At 35.9% G+C, this 18,847-nt stretch overlaps 1 protein-coding gene across 1 annotated transcript in view; it reads left to right on the forward strand.

Moving 5' to 3' along the window:
- Positions 1–4,738: 4,738 nt before the first annotated feature.
- GLRA3 (glycine receptor alpha 3) overlaps positions 4,739–18,847 on the forward strand; it is a 46,740-nt gene continuing 32,631 nt past the window's right edge. The window contains exons 1-3 of the mRNA XM_053459647.1: positions 4,739–4,902; positions 16,554–16,681; positions 17,390–17,457. Coding sequence (XP_053315622.1) covers positions 4,832–4,902; positions 16,554–16,681; positions 17,390–17,457 — 267 coding nt within the window. The 5' untranslated portion in view covers positions 4,739–4,831. The remainder of the gene's footprint in view (positions 4,903–16,553; positions 16,682–17,389; positions 17,458–18,847) is intronic.

Consider the following 18,847-nt stretch of genomic DNA (forward strand, 5'->3'; position numbering starts at 1 on the left):
CGAAAACAAAAACAAGAATTGAGAAGAAGAAAGGACAAAGGGCACAGGATTTTGTAAAGAGAAGCAGAACAGCTGTCTGCTTGGCTTTGCTTGATTTTTAAAACTTTTATGCCTTGATTAATAAATTAGCAGATTGAATCTAGAAATCAATCAATAATATGATTTATTCATTGCTAAGCAGTCTGCTTTTGACCATCGTGGCATCACATTCTTACCATAGTGTGATGCCATGTAATACCCTTCCCATTTCCCTACTTCCACCCCTTGATATGTACATAATGCTCGTTTGCAAGCAAATTATGCATTTGCCATCATGCATTTCTAACAGTCTCAGGCAGCCAATATTCAATTGGGACCATTCCACTGAAATTAGGCTGATGTCACATCTGCATCTGAGATACCTGTTCTGTCCCATGGTCTGCTGAAGAGACATTTCCTGTGTAGTGGCACATCCACACATAACTGGTGTGTACACAATCTTATATAGCATTACTACCTTTATTTCTTAAGTCATGTCACGGGTGCTACATCATCTCTGTGCCTACCCAGCTCATATAGTCTGGGTAAGAGTTTCTTGCCTCTTCATACAGTCTGGGTATTGGTTTCCGTGTTGTATTTCTCATGCACCAGACCCCAGCTTATGATCTTCAACTGCACTCTGCCTGCCCTGACCCATTGGGATAGCTTTAGGTTTATGATTCTGTCTCATCCTTTGGTACCGGGCCTTAGAGAGGTCCACTTCTTCAAGAAAAAGGGGCTGTTGTCAATAAAGAGATACCTTCTATATTAGTTCATTGCAAAATGATAATACTACTTATTACTTATTTAAGAGGAGACACAAGCATGTACAACATGTTATTCTCCAACAATTTATATAAATGGCCTTAACTTGCTTTTTGCAGTAGTGATATGTTTACCTCTTGTCCTGTCCTGAGACTGTTTTATTCCAAGCTCCCTATCAACTTTTTATAATAAATACCATACTTTGAACCTCTGATTATTTCTGTTTTATGATTGGTTCCCAAACAATTCTTAAGTTCTACTTACTATGTTGGGCCTATTACCTTAAAACTACCTTTTAACACAAAAGCACCTCTTGTAGACATCAAAGCCGTGTCCTGTAGATTACTAATGCTAGAATTATTTAGCTTTTTACAGATTCATTAATTGAAAATTGAAAAAGTGGTATTAATAAATGCAACAATCATTGATAAAGATTCATTATTTATATTTACAGTTTTACTTGACATAACTGTTCCATGTCTCATGGTACAATGCTCTGACCATGATGTCTTAGTATACATAATATAAAAAAAATATTTTATATGACTCCCTAATTTATCATTATACAAATATGTTAACATTAATGTCACGTAATGCCTCCAGACATTTTAATATATAATGATCTAAGGTCAATTATCCCATTTTTCTACACTAATGGAATATAAATATTTCAATGCGCTTCACAGCTCAGGGCAAAAAGTATTATATGATAATATTTTTTAGAAGGCCTCTGCAATATAATACTGTTATAATATCTTCATTTATTCATGTATACCCATGCAAAAATCTTTCTAATACTGAAACTCTGTTATAATTGCTTAATCATATTTAAGATATTTGGTATTTAGTAGACATTATTTAATTACGCTTATGTTATCGGCTACATAATGCTGTTAAATTGGCTTGGCCAATTACATTACATTTATTTAAAGAATATTGTTCACAGTGTTACTACGTGAACAGAACTTATGTAATTACTATTCCGTTCAGTTATTTAAAGGCAGAAGGCTCATAGACAAATTCAAAGTTTAGTCGCTATGAAAAAATAGTATCTCTTTTATTATAGCGCCTTTATTATAGTGTTTTTGTATAGTACTGCAGAACATTGAAGACAATGAGTTTCTTTTCTTGTTACTTTACATACGTAACTGGGGGCTGCTGTTAAAAATCATGATGTTTGGGTGCCACTCTGAAATTACAAATGTTGGTTTAAGGGTTATTTTATGGCAACACTTATAAAGTCCTTGTTAAATATGACAAGTAATTTGTAATTCACGAGTGGATTAAGACTGGTTCATTATATTTACCACACTCCTGTGACATGAGGGACTTTTAATCAACTAGTAACACATCGGGTAAAGAAAAAACATTAGTGAAAGACACAGTGAAAAACAGTAGTGTTTTTGTTTTGTGTTTTTGTTCATGTAATTAAAGAAGGGCATCGTCAGAGATGGGTTGGCTTGGAGAGAAGGCCCCTGAGCCACTCCAAAATTTTCAAGAAAGGACAGGTCCAACTTGGACTGGCCACTTGTGGAAGCGGGAACACAGTGGGGTCACTAACACCATGTTTGCACACACTTTGGGAGAAAGAAGCCTTCGGGAAGGTGAGGGGAAGGGGAGTGATGATAAGGGTGTTATAGATGCATGCATGCATGTAGGTTACATTATTTGTATGTGTGTTTGCATGAGTGTGTATGCATAAGTACAGAATGTGTATTAATATGAGTGTATATGTATAAGTGAGTGTTAGCATGAGTGTGCATGTGTAAGTGTGTGTATTAGCATGAGTGAGCCACTACCAGGAGTCATTTTCTGAACGTACTATGTATCCATTAAGAAGAATGTATGCCCTCTCTTGTGTTATATGTGTGTTTGATCAGACTGGATACGGGTTTTGTTTGTGAAATGTGTTCTCCCACTATATCAAGGGTTATTTTGCAGCAGAATTTCAAACAGGGAATTGCCTTAATTGTGTTTGATATAATGAGATATTGATTAGAAATTTGGTGACATTTAATATCAGAGTTTCATGCTTTATGAATACTAATTCTTCTTCTTCAAAAAAACAACATTATTTAATGTGTGTTCACAATGTATGTTTATATTGGGAACAGAGCCACATGTTAGATATTCATCAAGAGCTAGAATTAAACAGTATCTGTCATTTCTAAATGCTCACAAAAGACTTACTGGACAGGCCTGGGACTTAACTTGGTTAAGTAAAAAATCTTGTTAGATATATAATTTCTTATTACCCTTTCCAACCCCTATATTTATATTTGCCCCAACTGGTAAACCGTAGTTCATTATTTACATGTGCTTTACTCCCAACTGGCCCTCCATCAATTAGCTGCCTGTCCAGATTACAGGGGCTCAATGTGCTCCAGGTGGCTAGAATTTAAATATCAATATGCAAAAGAAGCGTTGCCATAAAAGCCATCTATGCAGGAAAACCTTTGGAATCATAATTTAAGAAGCACTTTATCCAAGCAGTCCTGCAACAGAGATGGCTATTATGGCTCTGCAATGGAACCGGGCTAATCAGATTTGTTATTGAAGTGATTCTGCAGCAAGGATACTTATTGCTACAGTTTTTTTAAAATGTTTTCCCATGACATCCATCTCTGATGTAGAACCTGCTTGATAATAAATGGACCAAGGCAATTCCATTATTGACACTTTAGCCCTGAACTCAATAATTTCTTCATTGATCTTTTCCCATGCTATTTAACTACTAATTACTTTACCACTGTGGCTTCATATATATATATATTTTTTTGGTAACAATCAATATCCTTTTAAATATCAATGTGTTGCATTAAAACACACACACACACACACACACACACACACACACACGTGTATATATATATATATATATATATATATATATATATATATATATATATATATATATATATATATATATATATAATACCCAGCATTACAATTCAACTATGTTCTTAACCAAGGGTCTAAAAGCTGCTGTGTTTTGATGGCTAGGACAGATATTGTTTTTGAATAACCCTTAGGTGTCCTGTGACAAAGCTCTTGTGACTGAAAAGGGTATTCAGAGATTACTTTACATTAAAGCTCATGCTACACAAAGTCAGTGCTTGATTGTGATATGGGCTTTTACCATAGTGTTGTATCTAAACAGAAGCATTAACAAAAACTCACTTTCATACAACTCCAAGTGATTACACACTGTATACAACAGCATGGCAGCATGTTCAGGTACATTCACTCACAACCTTGATAACTAACCTCCTGATCATCTATATTCCTGCTCAAAAGGTTACTTTATAGGCATGGCTTTTCTGCATTCTGAGCAGGCAGTGTGAGCAGTTTGCTTCTGCTGTTCGATAGAGAGCACTGATTGATTGTGCTGAGCTTCAAACAGCCCTCCTTTGTGTTCTAGAGAGGGGAGGGATAGTGAAAACAGAGGAGTGACATCAACCCAAATCACTAATCACATAATGTCATGTCAGGCTGGAAAAACGCTAGAGCAGTTTCTTATTCATTTAATAGGTCAGCATGCAAAAGGAAAGCCCTTATTGGTCATGCAGGGCAACTTTGATAACATCCCCTGAGTCTGCATGCAGCTGTGGCGTTTAAAGGGTTACTATTACTATTTCTCTCCACATTAATTCGTGATTTCATTGGCTCTTCACCAACACGCCTTGATCCAGCCCCTGGTCTGGAGCCCATCCTTCTACCAAGGCTTTGCTACATTTCAGTGTATAGGAATGCAGCTGAATCTAAGAGGACTGGATACTTTTTTGGCTTAATGTTTATTTTTATGTTATTTTTTTCGATTTGATTCTATGTTTAGTGGCATTTTATCTACAAATCCATCAACTGCGTGAAATATGGAAGGGATCTGGTGAAGTGCACTGAGGACTCTTGGGCTGTTGCTTGGGATTACAGGGAAGCCCGTGCGTGGAAAGCTGTCCATGGTGCTGAAACCTGTACGCCCTTTACATCGCTTGCCTTTTCTTCATCATCTGTCTGATGATTCGAATTCCCCAGCATCTCCCAGCAAAGCATGGCTCGGACCAAGTGTATTTTAACAGCTGTCTCAGGGTTTTACTTCTGGGAGGCTGCACTCTTACTCAGGTACTGTAAGTCCAACTCACTTTTCATTAAACAAATGCTGGAATTTTAAGGCGATCTGAGAACGCTGTATCAGAATTGTGATCACTTTCTTGTTGGTCATGTACATTCTATTTGTTGAATACATGGTTACTGTGTAATCACTGTAAATTAAGTGCCACATCAACGGGTAGGGGGATTTCTGTCTCACCAGAAGAACCCCAGTGGTTGTCAGATCCTACCAGCAGTTAGCCTTTGGTTGGCTGAATATGATGGGAGTTGTTGTCCAGATTTGCTGGAGTACCGGATTTGTCTGATTTTCCCACAAGGATTACAAATGTGGCATGTAGCTCAAAGTCAATATACACGTTTTGTAATGTTTATTTATTAGAAATAAAGCAAATGTAATTGAATCCTACTATGCATAAGCTATTAGTGGATTCAGTTTAACAAGTGGAACAGTATGCATGAATCATTAGGCAGCATGCAGTTTATAGGACATAAGGAAGTTACCACTGTTATAGCTGATACACTTGTAATCTATTAAACAATATCTCATAAAATAATAATATGTGGCAATGCTTACTTTCTAGGTTTGCTATTACAGGGATGCTTTGGATAATATAAAAATTAAAAAGTTGTGAATGTAATTCTCTATCCTGGGCAAAGTGGTATCAATTATACTAAAAGTGTAATTTGTTTTTCAGTACAGCAAGATACCATCAGGTGGTAACACAGATGAATCTACTAAACATAGATTTATAGTAGAGTTGCAAATAAAAAACCATCTGCTAGTCAGGGTAACAAAAATCAATACCACAACCAACCTTGATTAAGAGAGCACTTAGCTCTTTTATTATTTATTTTCAATCATAGGTTAAACAATTCTGTTTAATTAGATTGGAACACTTCAATAAAATGTAATTACATAATGTGGTTTATTATCTCACATCTAATATATATATATATATATATATATATATATATATATATATATCATGTCTATAATCATAACACATTTTAAACATGTATTGTTCTCAAATAATTATTTACTTTATGCACAGTGTGCATTTTTATAATGCTATCAAGTAATGCCTTTGAATAATTAATGTGAAATGAATTAATGCCTCAGTGGCTATATAGTCTAATGCTGAGGCAGGTGCAGGAAGGTAATACAGAGTGTTCAAGGTCAAAGAGAGCCTCTAGTCCAAACCCACATTGGCTGGGATTGTAATTCTTTAATCTGACCATAGGTCAGTTCCAGTAATATTCTTACATTCCAAAAACAAAACAAACAAAAAACACTTTTAAAATAAAATCTCTAAAATGTTCCTCCTTAATATAATTTACAAGTGACTTGATCACTAGTAGCATATTACAGCAATTTATGTATGCTAATATTTGGAAGGATTTTATTTAGTATATTTGACAAAAACATATGTACTTTTTGAACTAATCAGGATAAAAATTAAAATAAATCATTAAAAGTAGGTTCATTACAATCTTAAATAGAGTCTAAAGATTTAATTGAAGAGACCAATCTCAAACAAAAAAATATAACTAAGATTTTGAAGTTTTATGCATAGAGTTTTATTGAATTGATGGAGTAACATAAAAAAAAAAACATCCGTCAGCAAACCTGGTTAAAAAAGTCATAAATCAGGGTGCAAAATCAATACTATCGGTCCACACAGTTAACATAAATCAGAAGCTATACAATCATTTATTTCCCGGAATAAGCATTAAAAAGGAAAGATAAAAACGACTTGATCCATGGAAAGGTTTATAGTTATGGAAAACCAAAGTATAATTTTCTAAGGAATTACTTTTAGAAACCCTTTTTCTTAATATTTCATAGTGTATTTATCATATTTGAATGACATTGCTTTGTGTATTACATTTAAATTATGTGTTGTCTAGGCTGGGGAGGATTTTCCCAGTATAAGCTGTGCTTTAAGTACAACTGGATTCTGGTGCTAACCTATGAAAGTCTGGAGAGATGTGGACTTTAATGACTAGATTACATGTGAAAATATGTGGAGCAAAATTGTATAGCTTTTGCAAAAATACATAGTTTAAGAACATAAGAAAGCCTGGCTATGCAAGATTATGTGGTACCAGCTTGTACCACTTTATTGTGTATTGCTTGATCCAGAGATATCTGTAAGACGTTTTTGCCATGGTGCATAATATAGATGTGATTAGGAATATTAGATGATCAATGGCCTTGAGTGTTATTTCTGATCATTCCATCAGTCAAAAAATAGGATAAGCTAAGATAAAATCATCAGGTCTTTAAGTTCACATCAATGTTACAGACCGGGTATCAGTTCTAGGAGCAGAGTGAGTGATATTACACTATTATAACCTTCATAAGACCCTCAGGGTCTGACCTTCTGAGGAAGGCCAGCCAGCTTTGCATTGACAGAGCTACTCCAGTTTTCAACGAGTATGTTGCAAGGATTTAGAATGGAGTGTTTGTAAGTACAGCATCCATTGACCATAATGAAAAGTAAAGACCATAAGGGCCTGGCGATGATGATATCCCCTTTGGGACTGTAGCATGGACAATCATAGCCTCTTCAGTGAATCAACTTCCTTAGACACAGCTCTGAGTGGACATGGACATGATCTTCCCTTTCCACAATCACAGGAACATACACCAGTATTTAAAAACTTACCTTAAAAGGTTGTTGTAGGGGAACGGTCAATGAGGAAACATAAAACAATAGTTATAGATATTGATGCACCGAATAAGAATTTTGAAACCGAGATCTATGGCATTATCTTTCTTCATTAAAGTTGTTGTTCCACTTACTCTTCTTATTTTAAGGCTTTTGGAAGCCTTAAAACCCTGTAATAACCCTGTAATAATGTACATTTTTCCCTCAATCATAAATTTATAATTTTAGCAAGGAACACGTAACTGTCACGTGACACAAAATCTGGCACTAATAGGCTGTTGCTATAGAAACTGAAAAAGCTTCTTAAAATGTTCTCTGTTTTTAATGTGATCGAATCATCAGAGGATAGAATAAAATGACAGATCTGCTACAGTTAATTTGCCTAACATAATAAAGAGTACAAATAATGCCTTGTCTAAGTGGCCAGCACCTTTAATACCAGCTCCATCCGACTTGGACAGGTGAGTCTAACATACTGTTAGCGAAACACTAAACACTATCATGAGCTAACACAGTTCTATAAGCAAGCATTATTAATACAATAAATAAATATACAAAGATCAAGAATAACAGTTACAAAAGTCCCTAGTTATTACTTTCATGTAACACTAAACGGTGTAGGGCTGTTAGAAAGTGTTGCAAGGATGAAATAGGGCTATAGACTTGAGTTTCTTAGGGGAATAAGACAGATTCTTTAACGAACACGTACTTAGGTAATCATTGAAATTTACTATATCCTGAATATCCACCTAAAACCCCAGCCACTTTTTTTCATTTTAGAAAATATGAAAAATATAAATTAAATTAAAAAGAATCAGATCTCCAATGAGATTGCTAATTTGATTTATTTTTTGCAATTATTGCAAATGTGTAACATAGAATCTCGAGCTCTCATATAATCATTTGCTAAACATCAGCGTTTGTATAATCCACCTGTATCCCTTGACATATATGGTGAAACGTTGAGAATTTTCCTCCTTCTCCAGCCCACATTGCTCTGTATTGTTTGTGTTTGCCTGATTTCTTGTGTTTATATACTATATAAGAAGGAAGTTACAAATAGGTTTCCACATCAGTTTCTAGATTTATTCTAGGTGTAGACTTGGGTGCCGGCCAACTCTTCGTACTCATCTTCGTTTTCATCTTTGTGGGGGAACAAAATCTTCGTATTCCACGAATATTCACCCCTTCCTGTGTTTGGTTCAGGCGAATATTCGTGGTTTTTTTGTGTGTTTTTGTAGAAGGGGTTAATACGGGGTTAAAGCGGTACCCTCTATGCAGCAGCATTGGTGTCAGGATTATAAATGTCCGTACGAGCAACTCTATTGGTCGCCTGCAGGGGTCTCCTCTGCCATCAACCAATGACGTACACCAGGGACCAATAGAGTCGCTTGTACGGACCTTTAACTCTCTGAATGGGGAGACCGAAAATACGAACATGGCGGCGGCAATTGGTTGATGGTTGAGGCCCCTGCAGGTGACCAATAGAGCCCTTTAACTCCTGACGGCGAACCTACGGATTTCCGCTTCCGTTAACCCCTGTGATGCTACGTAGATTCGGTAGGCTAGATGGGGAAGGGACCAGGGAGATTCTTTGTGTAATGCCTTTACACACATTCAATATTGGATCTAATTGGCTGCGCTATATAATGACATCATAGAGTTCAGTGAGACACGGAATCAGGACTTTTTTGCCTAGAGTAGGAAAATATATAGAATAATAGAATAAAATACTCAGCATTAACCATATTTAGATCCCGAGGAGCCATACACTGACTAGATGGAGTACAGTGAAGCCAAAGTGGAAGCAGTTCTACGCATGGATTTCATTTAGTGATATTTCACTAAAACTATACTTAAAAAATAGCTGTTGCCTAATAGTTCCTCAGTGTATTTACATTCTGTATCTATGGCAAATATATCTGCAATGGTCCTTGTGCTATTAATAATTGTCATCAATTTCACAAATGATAAATTGCCTTTCTTTTATATTGGCTGTTTAAGTTTATCTTTTCATGCTGTTGATTATATCTAATGACTTCCGTTTACTTTATAAAAATACATCAGACCCAAAAAGGTCATTTTCGATGAGAATGTATTGTGCTCAGGGTCACTCCATTATAGACTTGCTGCACAAAAGGTTCCGGTCCATTAAATAAATAGGTTTTTAAGAATCTCTATTAATTATCTTTAATAACCTTCCCATTTTAGCCAGGTCTGCTGTTTTCTGAATAACTGTGTGGCCAATAACCAATCTAAAATATAAGGATATCTGTATTCTTAGGTGATTTCTATTAATATACAAAAATAAAGTAGAAGAAAATAAATCTCTACGATCAAAATATGATCAAAACAGTTAAAGGGACACTCCAGTGTTCCACGAATCTACCTGAACAATGAATACATATAAAAGTAGTCCAGAGCTGCAGCTCCCTGCCCCCTCTGTGTTCATGCATGCACATGAAAGTCTCATTAGACATCTGCCTGAAGCGTTCGCTAAAGCAGAACTGGAGCTGACTGTCTGGAAGGATATTACATGCCAGAAGATGTGCATGTGGAAAGAGGTAAATGCTTAGGAGGAGATCCTGCAGAATCCCAGCATGTATTTTCAAGCAGGACAGCATGAACATTCAAGTGAACCTCTCAGTTACCACATGCATAAAAGTGCTTGTGATGGCTGGAGTGTCCCTTTAATTCATGCATATAAATATTTCTTAAGAAAAAAAAGATCCCCATAATCCCCATTATTAAGCACTACATGCCATTAACTCTGAATAGCATTGGATACATTTATTTGTAAGATTTCACTCTTCAGATCCCTTAGGAGGCTCGGAGGTGGAAGTCAATTTCTTCACTTTTTAAGACTGCACATTTTGGGCAGGCATATTTCTTAGCTTAAAACATTACCTTTAGCCCAGAGATCATACAGAATCTAGTCAGCAGCATTTATTCCACTGCTGGTTCCTCCCTCTACCTTCTTTATATTCTTTCAATGTATTCTGTTCTGGGTAGTGGTAATTGAGATTGGACAGAGATAGACAGTTTGTTTGCCTGCTACAGATGAGTTATCTCTTCCTCTAACACATTTTCTGGGACGGTTGCCAGTAATTGCAAAATATTGCTATATCTGGGGTCATAGAAGCTTAAACAACCCATGACTAGCATTTTTGGCAGCATTCCCAGAAACTGTGGTTAAGGTTCAAAGTGGGTACACGTGTCAAGCATTCAAAGCCAAATAAATCCAAAGGGAGCTCCTTATTAATTATTAGCAAAGGCAAACTCCAGAGGAAACAATTAAGGACAGGATGCAAATGGTTACCTACAGCAAAAGAAAAAAAAACAGCTATATTTAACCATTGCAATGCCAACGATATGTATACTCAAAAAATCCTATGTCAGATTACTTTAAAATTAATCTTTTAAAAAAAAGCCTCAGAATTTTGTCCGAAACAAAAGGACAGAAAACTAATTTAGTTCCCTGAAAACTAATTAGTAAGAAACTAAATGAAAAGGCACAAGCCCACTAAGTATTTTGCAGGTCAGCTCAGCAGTTCTAGAGGCCGACTCAACATGGTTGCCCCTTTGGTTAACGCCGTGGCATTTTTATATACGTGCAGCGTAATTGTTTAGTGTGTCCCTGAAGAAAAACCCGAACCCACACTATATATATATATATATATATATATATACACACAACCTATTGAAAAACCAATAAACACCTATCCATTCATTTTAATATTTCAGTATACCAAATAAAACTAGCTGGCTCTATGCATTAGAAACCAAATGTATGTGTATGGGAAAAATGATTTTTCCTGTTCCTGTTTTCAGTAGGTGCATGATTTAATAAGTGTATTAATAAATGAATGTGATTCAAGATGTGTAGATGGAAATTCCTTCTTAATTGTATGAATAATTATATTGTAAATAGTGATAACATTTCTGAAACTTATAAAAAAACTGATTTCTTTCAAAGGACAAATGAAACCATTATTCATGTTTTTAGTCAATGAAGTGCAATAATTATTCTTAATACGCAGAAAAGGATAATGACTATTGATTTGTTTTAGAAAATGCACACTCTGTCCCCAAATCTAAACACTAAAAAACAAGACTAAAAAACAAGTTTTAGGAGACAAACCAAATCACCTTTAAATTAATCATTTGAAAAGTATCTATTTTCTATTTTGTTTTTGGACTTTTTATGTTAAAGTAATCTATTTTCAGTTTTTCACAAACATTACAGTCCTTACATTGTGAAATAATATTGGGTTGCTTTTGCTAAATAGACTCTGTTCCATGCATTTAAGATATTGTGCTTATTGGTAATATGGTCAAGGACACATCTGAATATGTATCAAAGGCAGTGCCTACTTGTATTGTGTTTATTAAAAAGGTTCAAACCAGGGCTAGAGAGACAAGATTAGCACCTAGAAACTGATACAATTAAATACCATTTGTTCCTCATTATTACTGAAGACGGGTAAAATCAGTACAGAAGGAGACATCAGCAGGCAACAAACAGCCTGACACATTCCCCTGCTGAAGCCAAGACGCAAAGCAAGCATCAGACTTTAGATCCTACTCTGTGGGTCTAAAACGAGAGCTCAATATATGATTTTCTCTGTTCGCCGTTCCAGATATTGATTTGTTTTTCATAACTTGCTTTGATTATACTTAGAGTTGATGGTAGATTTATTTTTTAGCCAGGTTTTTGCTGTTAATATGTTGGAGGTGAACAAGCCTTGAGCTGATTTTTGCAGTCACACTATATCACTAACAACAGCATTCCCTGATATTCTTAAGTTATATTATAGCCATAATTAGCTCCCTGGTTTCATCCTCTCAATGGAAAACAATAAAAGTTACTTTTAAATTGCTGTTTCAGTTTACATTATTTGTTTTGAAAGTGATTGTTTCAGAAAGGCCATTTTTTTATTCAGAACGTGTCCTGAATGTTCAGACTAGGACTATAAGAGGCTTTTATAAGGCATTTAAGGCACATACGCCATGGCTGCGGTCAAATGTTCTATATCTTAATGCATATTAAGAAGAGTCTCTGTTACATTTTGTCTGTCTTTCATTTGTTGAGTTGTTAATGTTGGGAAATAAGGTTGAAAATATGAAAATTTAATAAAACAAAAACACATATAAGAAATGTTCCATGGTTTCAAGTAGACTTGGGTGCTGGCGAACTCTTCCTGTTTGTCTTAGCGTTCATCTTCGTGAAAAAAAATCTTCGTATTCTATGAATATTCACCCGTTCCTATGTTTGTTTTGTGCGAATATTCGTATACATTCTTCATATATGTTTTTTTCATCGTTTTCTGGTGGTTTTCAAGTCTTCCATAGTATAGCAGGAGTTAATACGGGAATCCGTGGGATCGCTCCAGGATTTAAAGGTCGGTAAGACCGACTCTGTTGGTCGCCGGCAAGGGGCTCACCTGACAGCAACCAATGAAGAGCAGCTGCCTTTCCCATTCACACTAAAGAAAGAATGGAAAGGGGCAGTTGCTCTTCATTGGTTGAGTGTTAGAATGTCTGGAATCGTGCTATAAATTGAAGCCTGCATTTTGTGCTTTTTATTTTTCAGCTTGGAACAACAGACTTGTCGTCCTACCATATAGTTAGAAAACGTATTCTTTAGTTATAGTCCCAAGTGGGAGCTAGGATTGTGGTTTCTTGCCTTTCTTGGGGCAAAAAGAGCCCTAACAATTGATGTATATTCATAATGCATATGAAATATGCACAGTATCTATCTATCTATCTATCTATCTATCTATCTAGCTAGCTAGCTAGCTAGCTAGCTAAAGCTTTTTGTTGTGTACAGTTATTTACTGTCACTGAATTTAAACATTGGATTAGATTCCCTGTAGTCTAATGCCCTTTTCTTTTTTTTCATTTGATCCTTTGTAATCCTGTGGCAGAAAAGGAAATGGCATAATAATGATGGAATATTTGACTGACAAGCTTTCCAACTGCTGATTTTGATGCATTCTCAATGCAGCCATCAATGACTAAACAGAGCCTAAATGTAAAGTGTTATCCTGTTGTGTTTGACAAGTAGTGTTATATGTTACATTTAATTAACAGGGTATTTTGTGTATCTAATTTCTTGTGGTTTATATCTACAAAGTTAATGGTTTTACGCAAATAGTAGGTATGGTATTGTTTTTGTGGAATTTCTTATGCTTTTCTGCATGATATTGACAGCTGCATATATATATTAATTATTACAGTGCAAGATGTTTGCACTTAGCCTTCCATAAATTAATCAAATTGATTGTCCTGGTGCTGTTCCCCTAGGTCACTTTAATAACTGTTCAAACTTACAGGTACTTGCTTACAGTAAGTCGACGTTTTAGGACTTTTATTAAGATCTTTTTTTTATTATTATTTTCATCTAATAATTGATTTATTTATGTTTGGCCCGCTTTGCAATGTAAAATTAAATTTAGGACCGAATTCTTTACATGCATTTCCATTTTTCTACTGTGCTTTAGTAACACACTTATACCACCGACTAGACCTTTTATATTTGGAAAACACAAAGCAATAAATCATTTATATTGCTGATAGATTAGACAGGGCAGGGCACAGGACCGTGCAATGCACAGAGTGTATTTTAGTTCTTGAAACACTGTTTCTGAATTGGGTTAAAGACAACTGCATTCACAATTAAATATTGGTTACACATTAGGCAGGGCACGCAGTAGTAAATTTACGTCACAAGCAAAACCTCGAGTTTGTGGACAACACAAAGCAATTATTATACTCATTGATAAATATTGGTTTATAAATTAGGCATTTGACCGTGCTTGTGAACAGCATGACTATGTTTAAGTTCTTATTGTTCCTAAGTAGAATTTACTAAGACAGCAGCATGTTTGTGGACAACAAAATAATTAATAAATCACTAATATTGGTGGCAAATTAGATAGGCCAGGGTATCTTTTCCCATTTTTACAGGTGACTACAGTTGATTTGGAAACAGAATGATTCCAGTTTTTGTTAGTTGGGTAGAGGCGGCGATAGGTGTGTATGAAAAAGTAGTCAGATGACCCCTTGTATTCCAGTCCCAAGTAGGTTGAAGCCTTCTTGCTCAGAGTCAGAACTACCAGGATTTTAATTACTACCTAGGACTAATAGACGTGTCTGATACCTTGGTGGGATCAAAGTGAAGATTGCTTGTAAGCCATTCTATAGTGAAGCAAGGAAAAAAACAACTAGAAATGCCACCGCAACTGTCACTGGTGTCACCACTAACACAAGCACAACCATCACTGCAATGTTTCTAACTTCCCAGAGCAAGGATGGCCATGCATCGTCAGATGATAGCAACAGATCTATGTTTGGGCCAGAAAAAAAATGTAAGAAGAGGGAAGGTCAACACTTGCAGTAGAAGTGGGTCTTACTCTGCCTTGAGCACAAGTAGAAATACATATAGCCATTGATAATGTCAATGGCCGTGACTTGGATTTAGATTCTCTTCCAGTAATTTCTTTGTTAGGTGTTTTGTTTACTGGCAAACTGGTATGAGTTACTCTGAGGTGATCAATTCTTTTTTTGTTTTGGATATTGGGGAAAATCAGTCCAGCATCAAGGTCCTCAATATGCCATTGCCTGTCCAGGCCAAAATCAACTGCTGCTACTATACTATCTCTGGGGTGGTCATTATTAAAAGTGTTCTAATACTGGAGAAATTTTGTTCTGTACCAAGTAGCTGGATATCGCTGTCTGGCAGTGCATGCCCTGTGCCCTTCCTTACTCTGGGAGTTTATTCTTCTTTGTTCCTAATATTAGGGGAAATGTAGTCCTGTACAATCTGGATGTGTCTGTCAATGCCTGCCCTGTACCCTGCCCTGCATCTGTCCTTCCTTACTCTGGGTTATCAGTACTTTATGTTTAAATACGGGGGATGGGATTCGGTCTTGTGGGTGCATGTGTCAGTCTGCCAGTGCCTGCTCTGTGCCCTGCATCTACACCTCAATGCCCGTCCTTACTCTGGGGGATTGATTACTTTTTCTATGATTGGGGGTTCAGTCATGTAGTTGGATGTGTCAGTCTGCCAGTGTCTACCCTGTGCCCTGTCCTACACCTCAATGCCCTTCCTTCCTTGGGGATCAATTATCCTTTACAACATTGGAGGGGTTATGTCTTGTGGCTGGATGAGTCTGTTTCCTTCCTCTGGAGAATACATTCTTATTTTTTTGGTTCTAAACTTGAGGGGAAAGATTGTGGAAATTCAATCTTGCACCAATTGGCTGCATGTGTCCATCTGCCAGTGCCTGCCCAGGCCACATGTTCTACTATTACTACTGCTGCTTTAGTTCCTCAATCTCCTTCCTTACTCTGGGGTGGTCAATTCTTTAACTTTTTTGGGGGAAATTCAGTCCTGTTTTCAAGTGGCTGGATGTATCTGTCTGTCAGTTTTTGGTCAGTCCCAGTGTCATACTGCTGCTCCTATGTCTCTTTCTTTAATCTGGAGGATTAGTTTTATATATTTTTTTGTGCAATGTCCAGTCTTTGAAATAGGATATTTTCATAGTAACTGCTTAAATGACTACATGGGTTTTGCCTACAAATGTACCTGAATTGGCCCATGGGCTCTACACCTCTCCCAGATGATCTAGTGTTAGGAAGCACCAAATCACCTCAGTCAATTGACATACTTTCTCTAGTCCACCCATTTAGTAGAAAAGATCTCTGTACCTTCAATGAATGGTTCCTATGAGCAAGAAGGCAGAGAACAACCTCAATATTGTTCTCATAACCATGCCATGGGAACAAACTAGTATTTTCAGACATTTTTGGCTTTATAGGCTATATTATTTGGTGTAACAGTTGCATTCAAGTGTATATGTATAATGATGTCCTCAGCACACTCTGGAACATAGGAAATATAATTTGCTAAGTACAGAGACTTTTACAAATATTTATTTGGATTTCACTGTATAAGCTGTTCATTTAGTATTATTGACTTTTTTTTAGTTTGGTTACAACAAAAGAAACAGACAGTGCTCGATCCCGAAGTCCTCCAATGTCGCCATCTGATTTTTTGGACAAACTGATGGGCAGAACATCTGGTTATGATGCAAGAATCAGACCAAATTTTAAAGGTAATGTATGCTATGTGCTTTATCTTACAATTAGTTGGATTGTCAGGTCAAGATGACCTCAGAATAAATTTTGTACACATGTTTGTGATTGGATGGTGGCGCAGGTTTACATGGGACAGACTGTAATGCTTTTCTGCTTAGTATGAGCCAATTAATTAATATATGTGGTAGTGGCTCTTATACACAATGGCTTACCCAAACTCATTACTCTTCTGAATATATAATATTTTGCAATATATTGCAGCCTGAAAAGTTGCAATTAGAATTGAAACCACAATGAAACAGGTAGTTATTAGCAGGAATCACATTTGAATGTACAATTAATATCAACTACCACACTACTGGAGGATTCTGAGAATTGGAAAAAAATGTCATGGCAGAAAATACAAAAATGAAGTAATAAAAAAATATAAAGAACATTTTTAAACAGGCAAATATATAAAATAAATATTTGCTGCAAACCAACCCAAAAGTATTTAAAAATGTGTAGCTTGCAAGAAAGTTATTAGCTGTAAAAGAAACAACAACAAAATCTGAGCTGCAAACTGTGGGTTACTGCTTAGTGTAAAATGTTTTGTTTGTTTGTTTGTTTTTTCTTCTCCAGTGGCACATGTTTTGTTGAAGAAATACCTTATAATATTGTTGATGTTAATTACTTTGTAGAAACATTAGATTTTGTTGGATTCATTTTATATCTTTTCATTACAGGGCCCCCTGTGAATGTCACATGCAACATATTTGTAAACAGCTTTGGTTCAATTGCTGAAACTACAATGGTAAAGTAACTTCAAAAATACTAACATTTTAGTGTTCTTCTTAATGCAAATGCATCAAACGAATTTGAATACTCAAGCATACGATAATTCCAATCACTAAGCATCTAATCTCTGATGGTTTTTTTTTATACATGTGTATATGACTCAATGTCACTTAAGACATACAAAATATAATATAAATATGTGTAAGTACAACAAATCTTCATCATACTACAATTTGAACATTCCAGAATCTACACATGATTACACACACATTACCTTAGTCTCATCACACTTAGATGTATATACACACACATGTATATACACACATGAGTCCGACCTACACATACTTCTGTCTTGTTAAGATTAAAAGGGAAGCGACCTCAGCTATGATTGATTTTTATGGAGGACACCCACAACCAGGCTGATGGCTGCATGATGTAGCTACATGGACTGCATTTGCCATACTGATCACATGAGACAGGGCTGGAGGAAGCCATGATGTGATTATAGTCTGTACTATTTTTTTCACAAATGAACAAATATTTTCCATTTGTTTAATAATATAATGTTCTGTTTCTGTAACAGTGTTGCCTCCCCCTCAACCATGTTAATTAGTGATCACTTTACAATGTAATCTGCATGACTGCATCTGGGCACATAGTACAAACTTTAATATGCATCTTTAAAAACCAAAAAAGCACTTACGTGAGATAGATCCCACAACTTTGCAGCTGCAGCAGCCCTCTTTCGCCATGATCCAACAATTCTTGTCACTGATTGGCTGCTTGAAGAGTTCACTGAGCCAGTGCTGGAACTTACGTGCAAGGAGATATGTTTAGCCGAAAGCGTGGACAAAGGGGCAAATGCATATAGGGCATCATTTGCATTAAAATCTTGAAGCATCCCCTTAAATGGAAATAATAGGGTTCAGTAGAACTTACTGTCTCATCACCTAATAAAAAGTCATTAAACGTAATATAAATTCCAGAAGTTACAAGAGTTTGAAATTGCCATTGTCATAGATACAAGCCCTTAGAACACATTGAATAGATATTAAACTCACGACATGGGTATGAAAATGGGACCTTAAAGGCAATGGTGATTTCATTACACAGGCTTAGAATATACATTTTTCATGACTGGTTAGATTCTTCAATACATTATCATTAAATATTATGTAAAAGTACTAAAATTAAGGTAACACATCATCATTTTTTTTCCCCGAATACACATACAGTTCACATGTTGCTGACCAACATATGTAAATTCTGGTCAGAAACATGTGGAATTTCTATGTCCTGAAAAAATAGTTGAGCTTGTAATCCTAGTTTAAATAGCTTTTCTGAGTTTATGATGTCATGGAAGCAACATCCCTCATTTATGGACAGTATGAGGCCAAAGCTACAGA

This window comes from Spea bombifrons, chromosome 1 (genome assembly GCF_027358695.1).
Source record: "Spea bombifrons isolate aSpeBom1 chromosome 1, aSpeBom1.2.pri, whole genome shotgun sequence".
NCBI lineage: Eukaryota > Metazoa > Chordata > Amphibia > Anura > Pelobatidae > Spea > Spea bombifrons.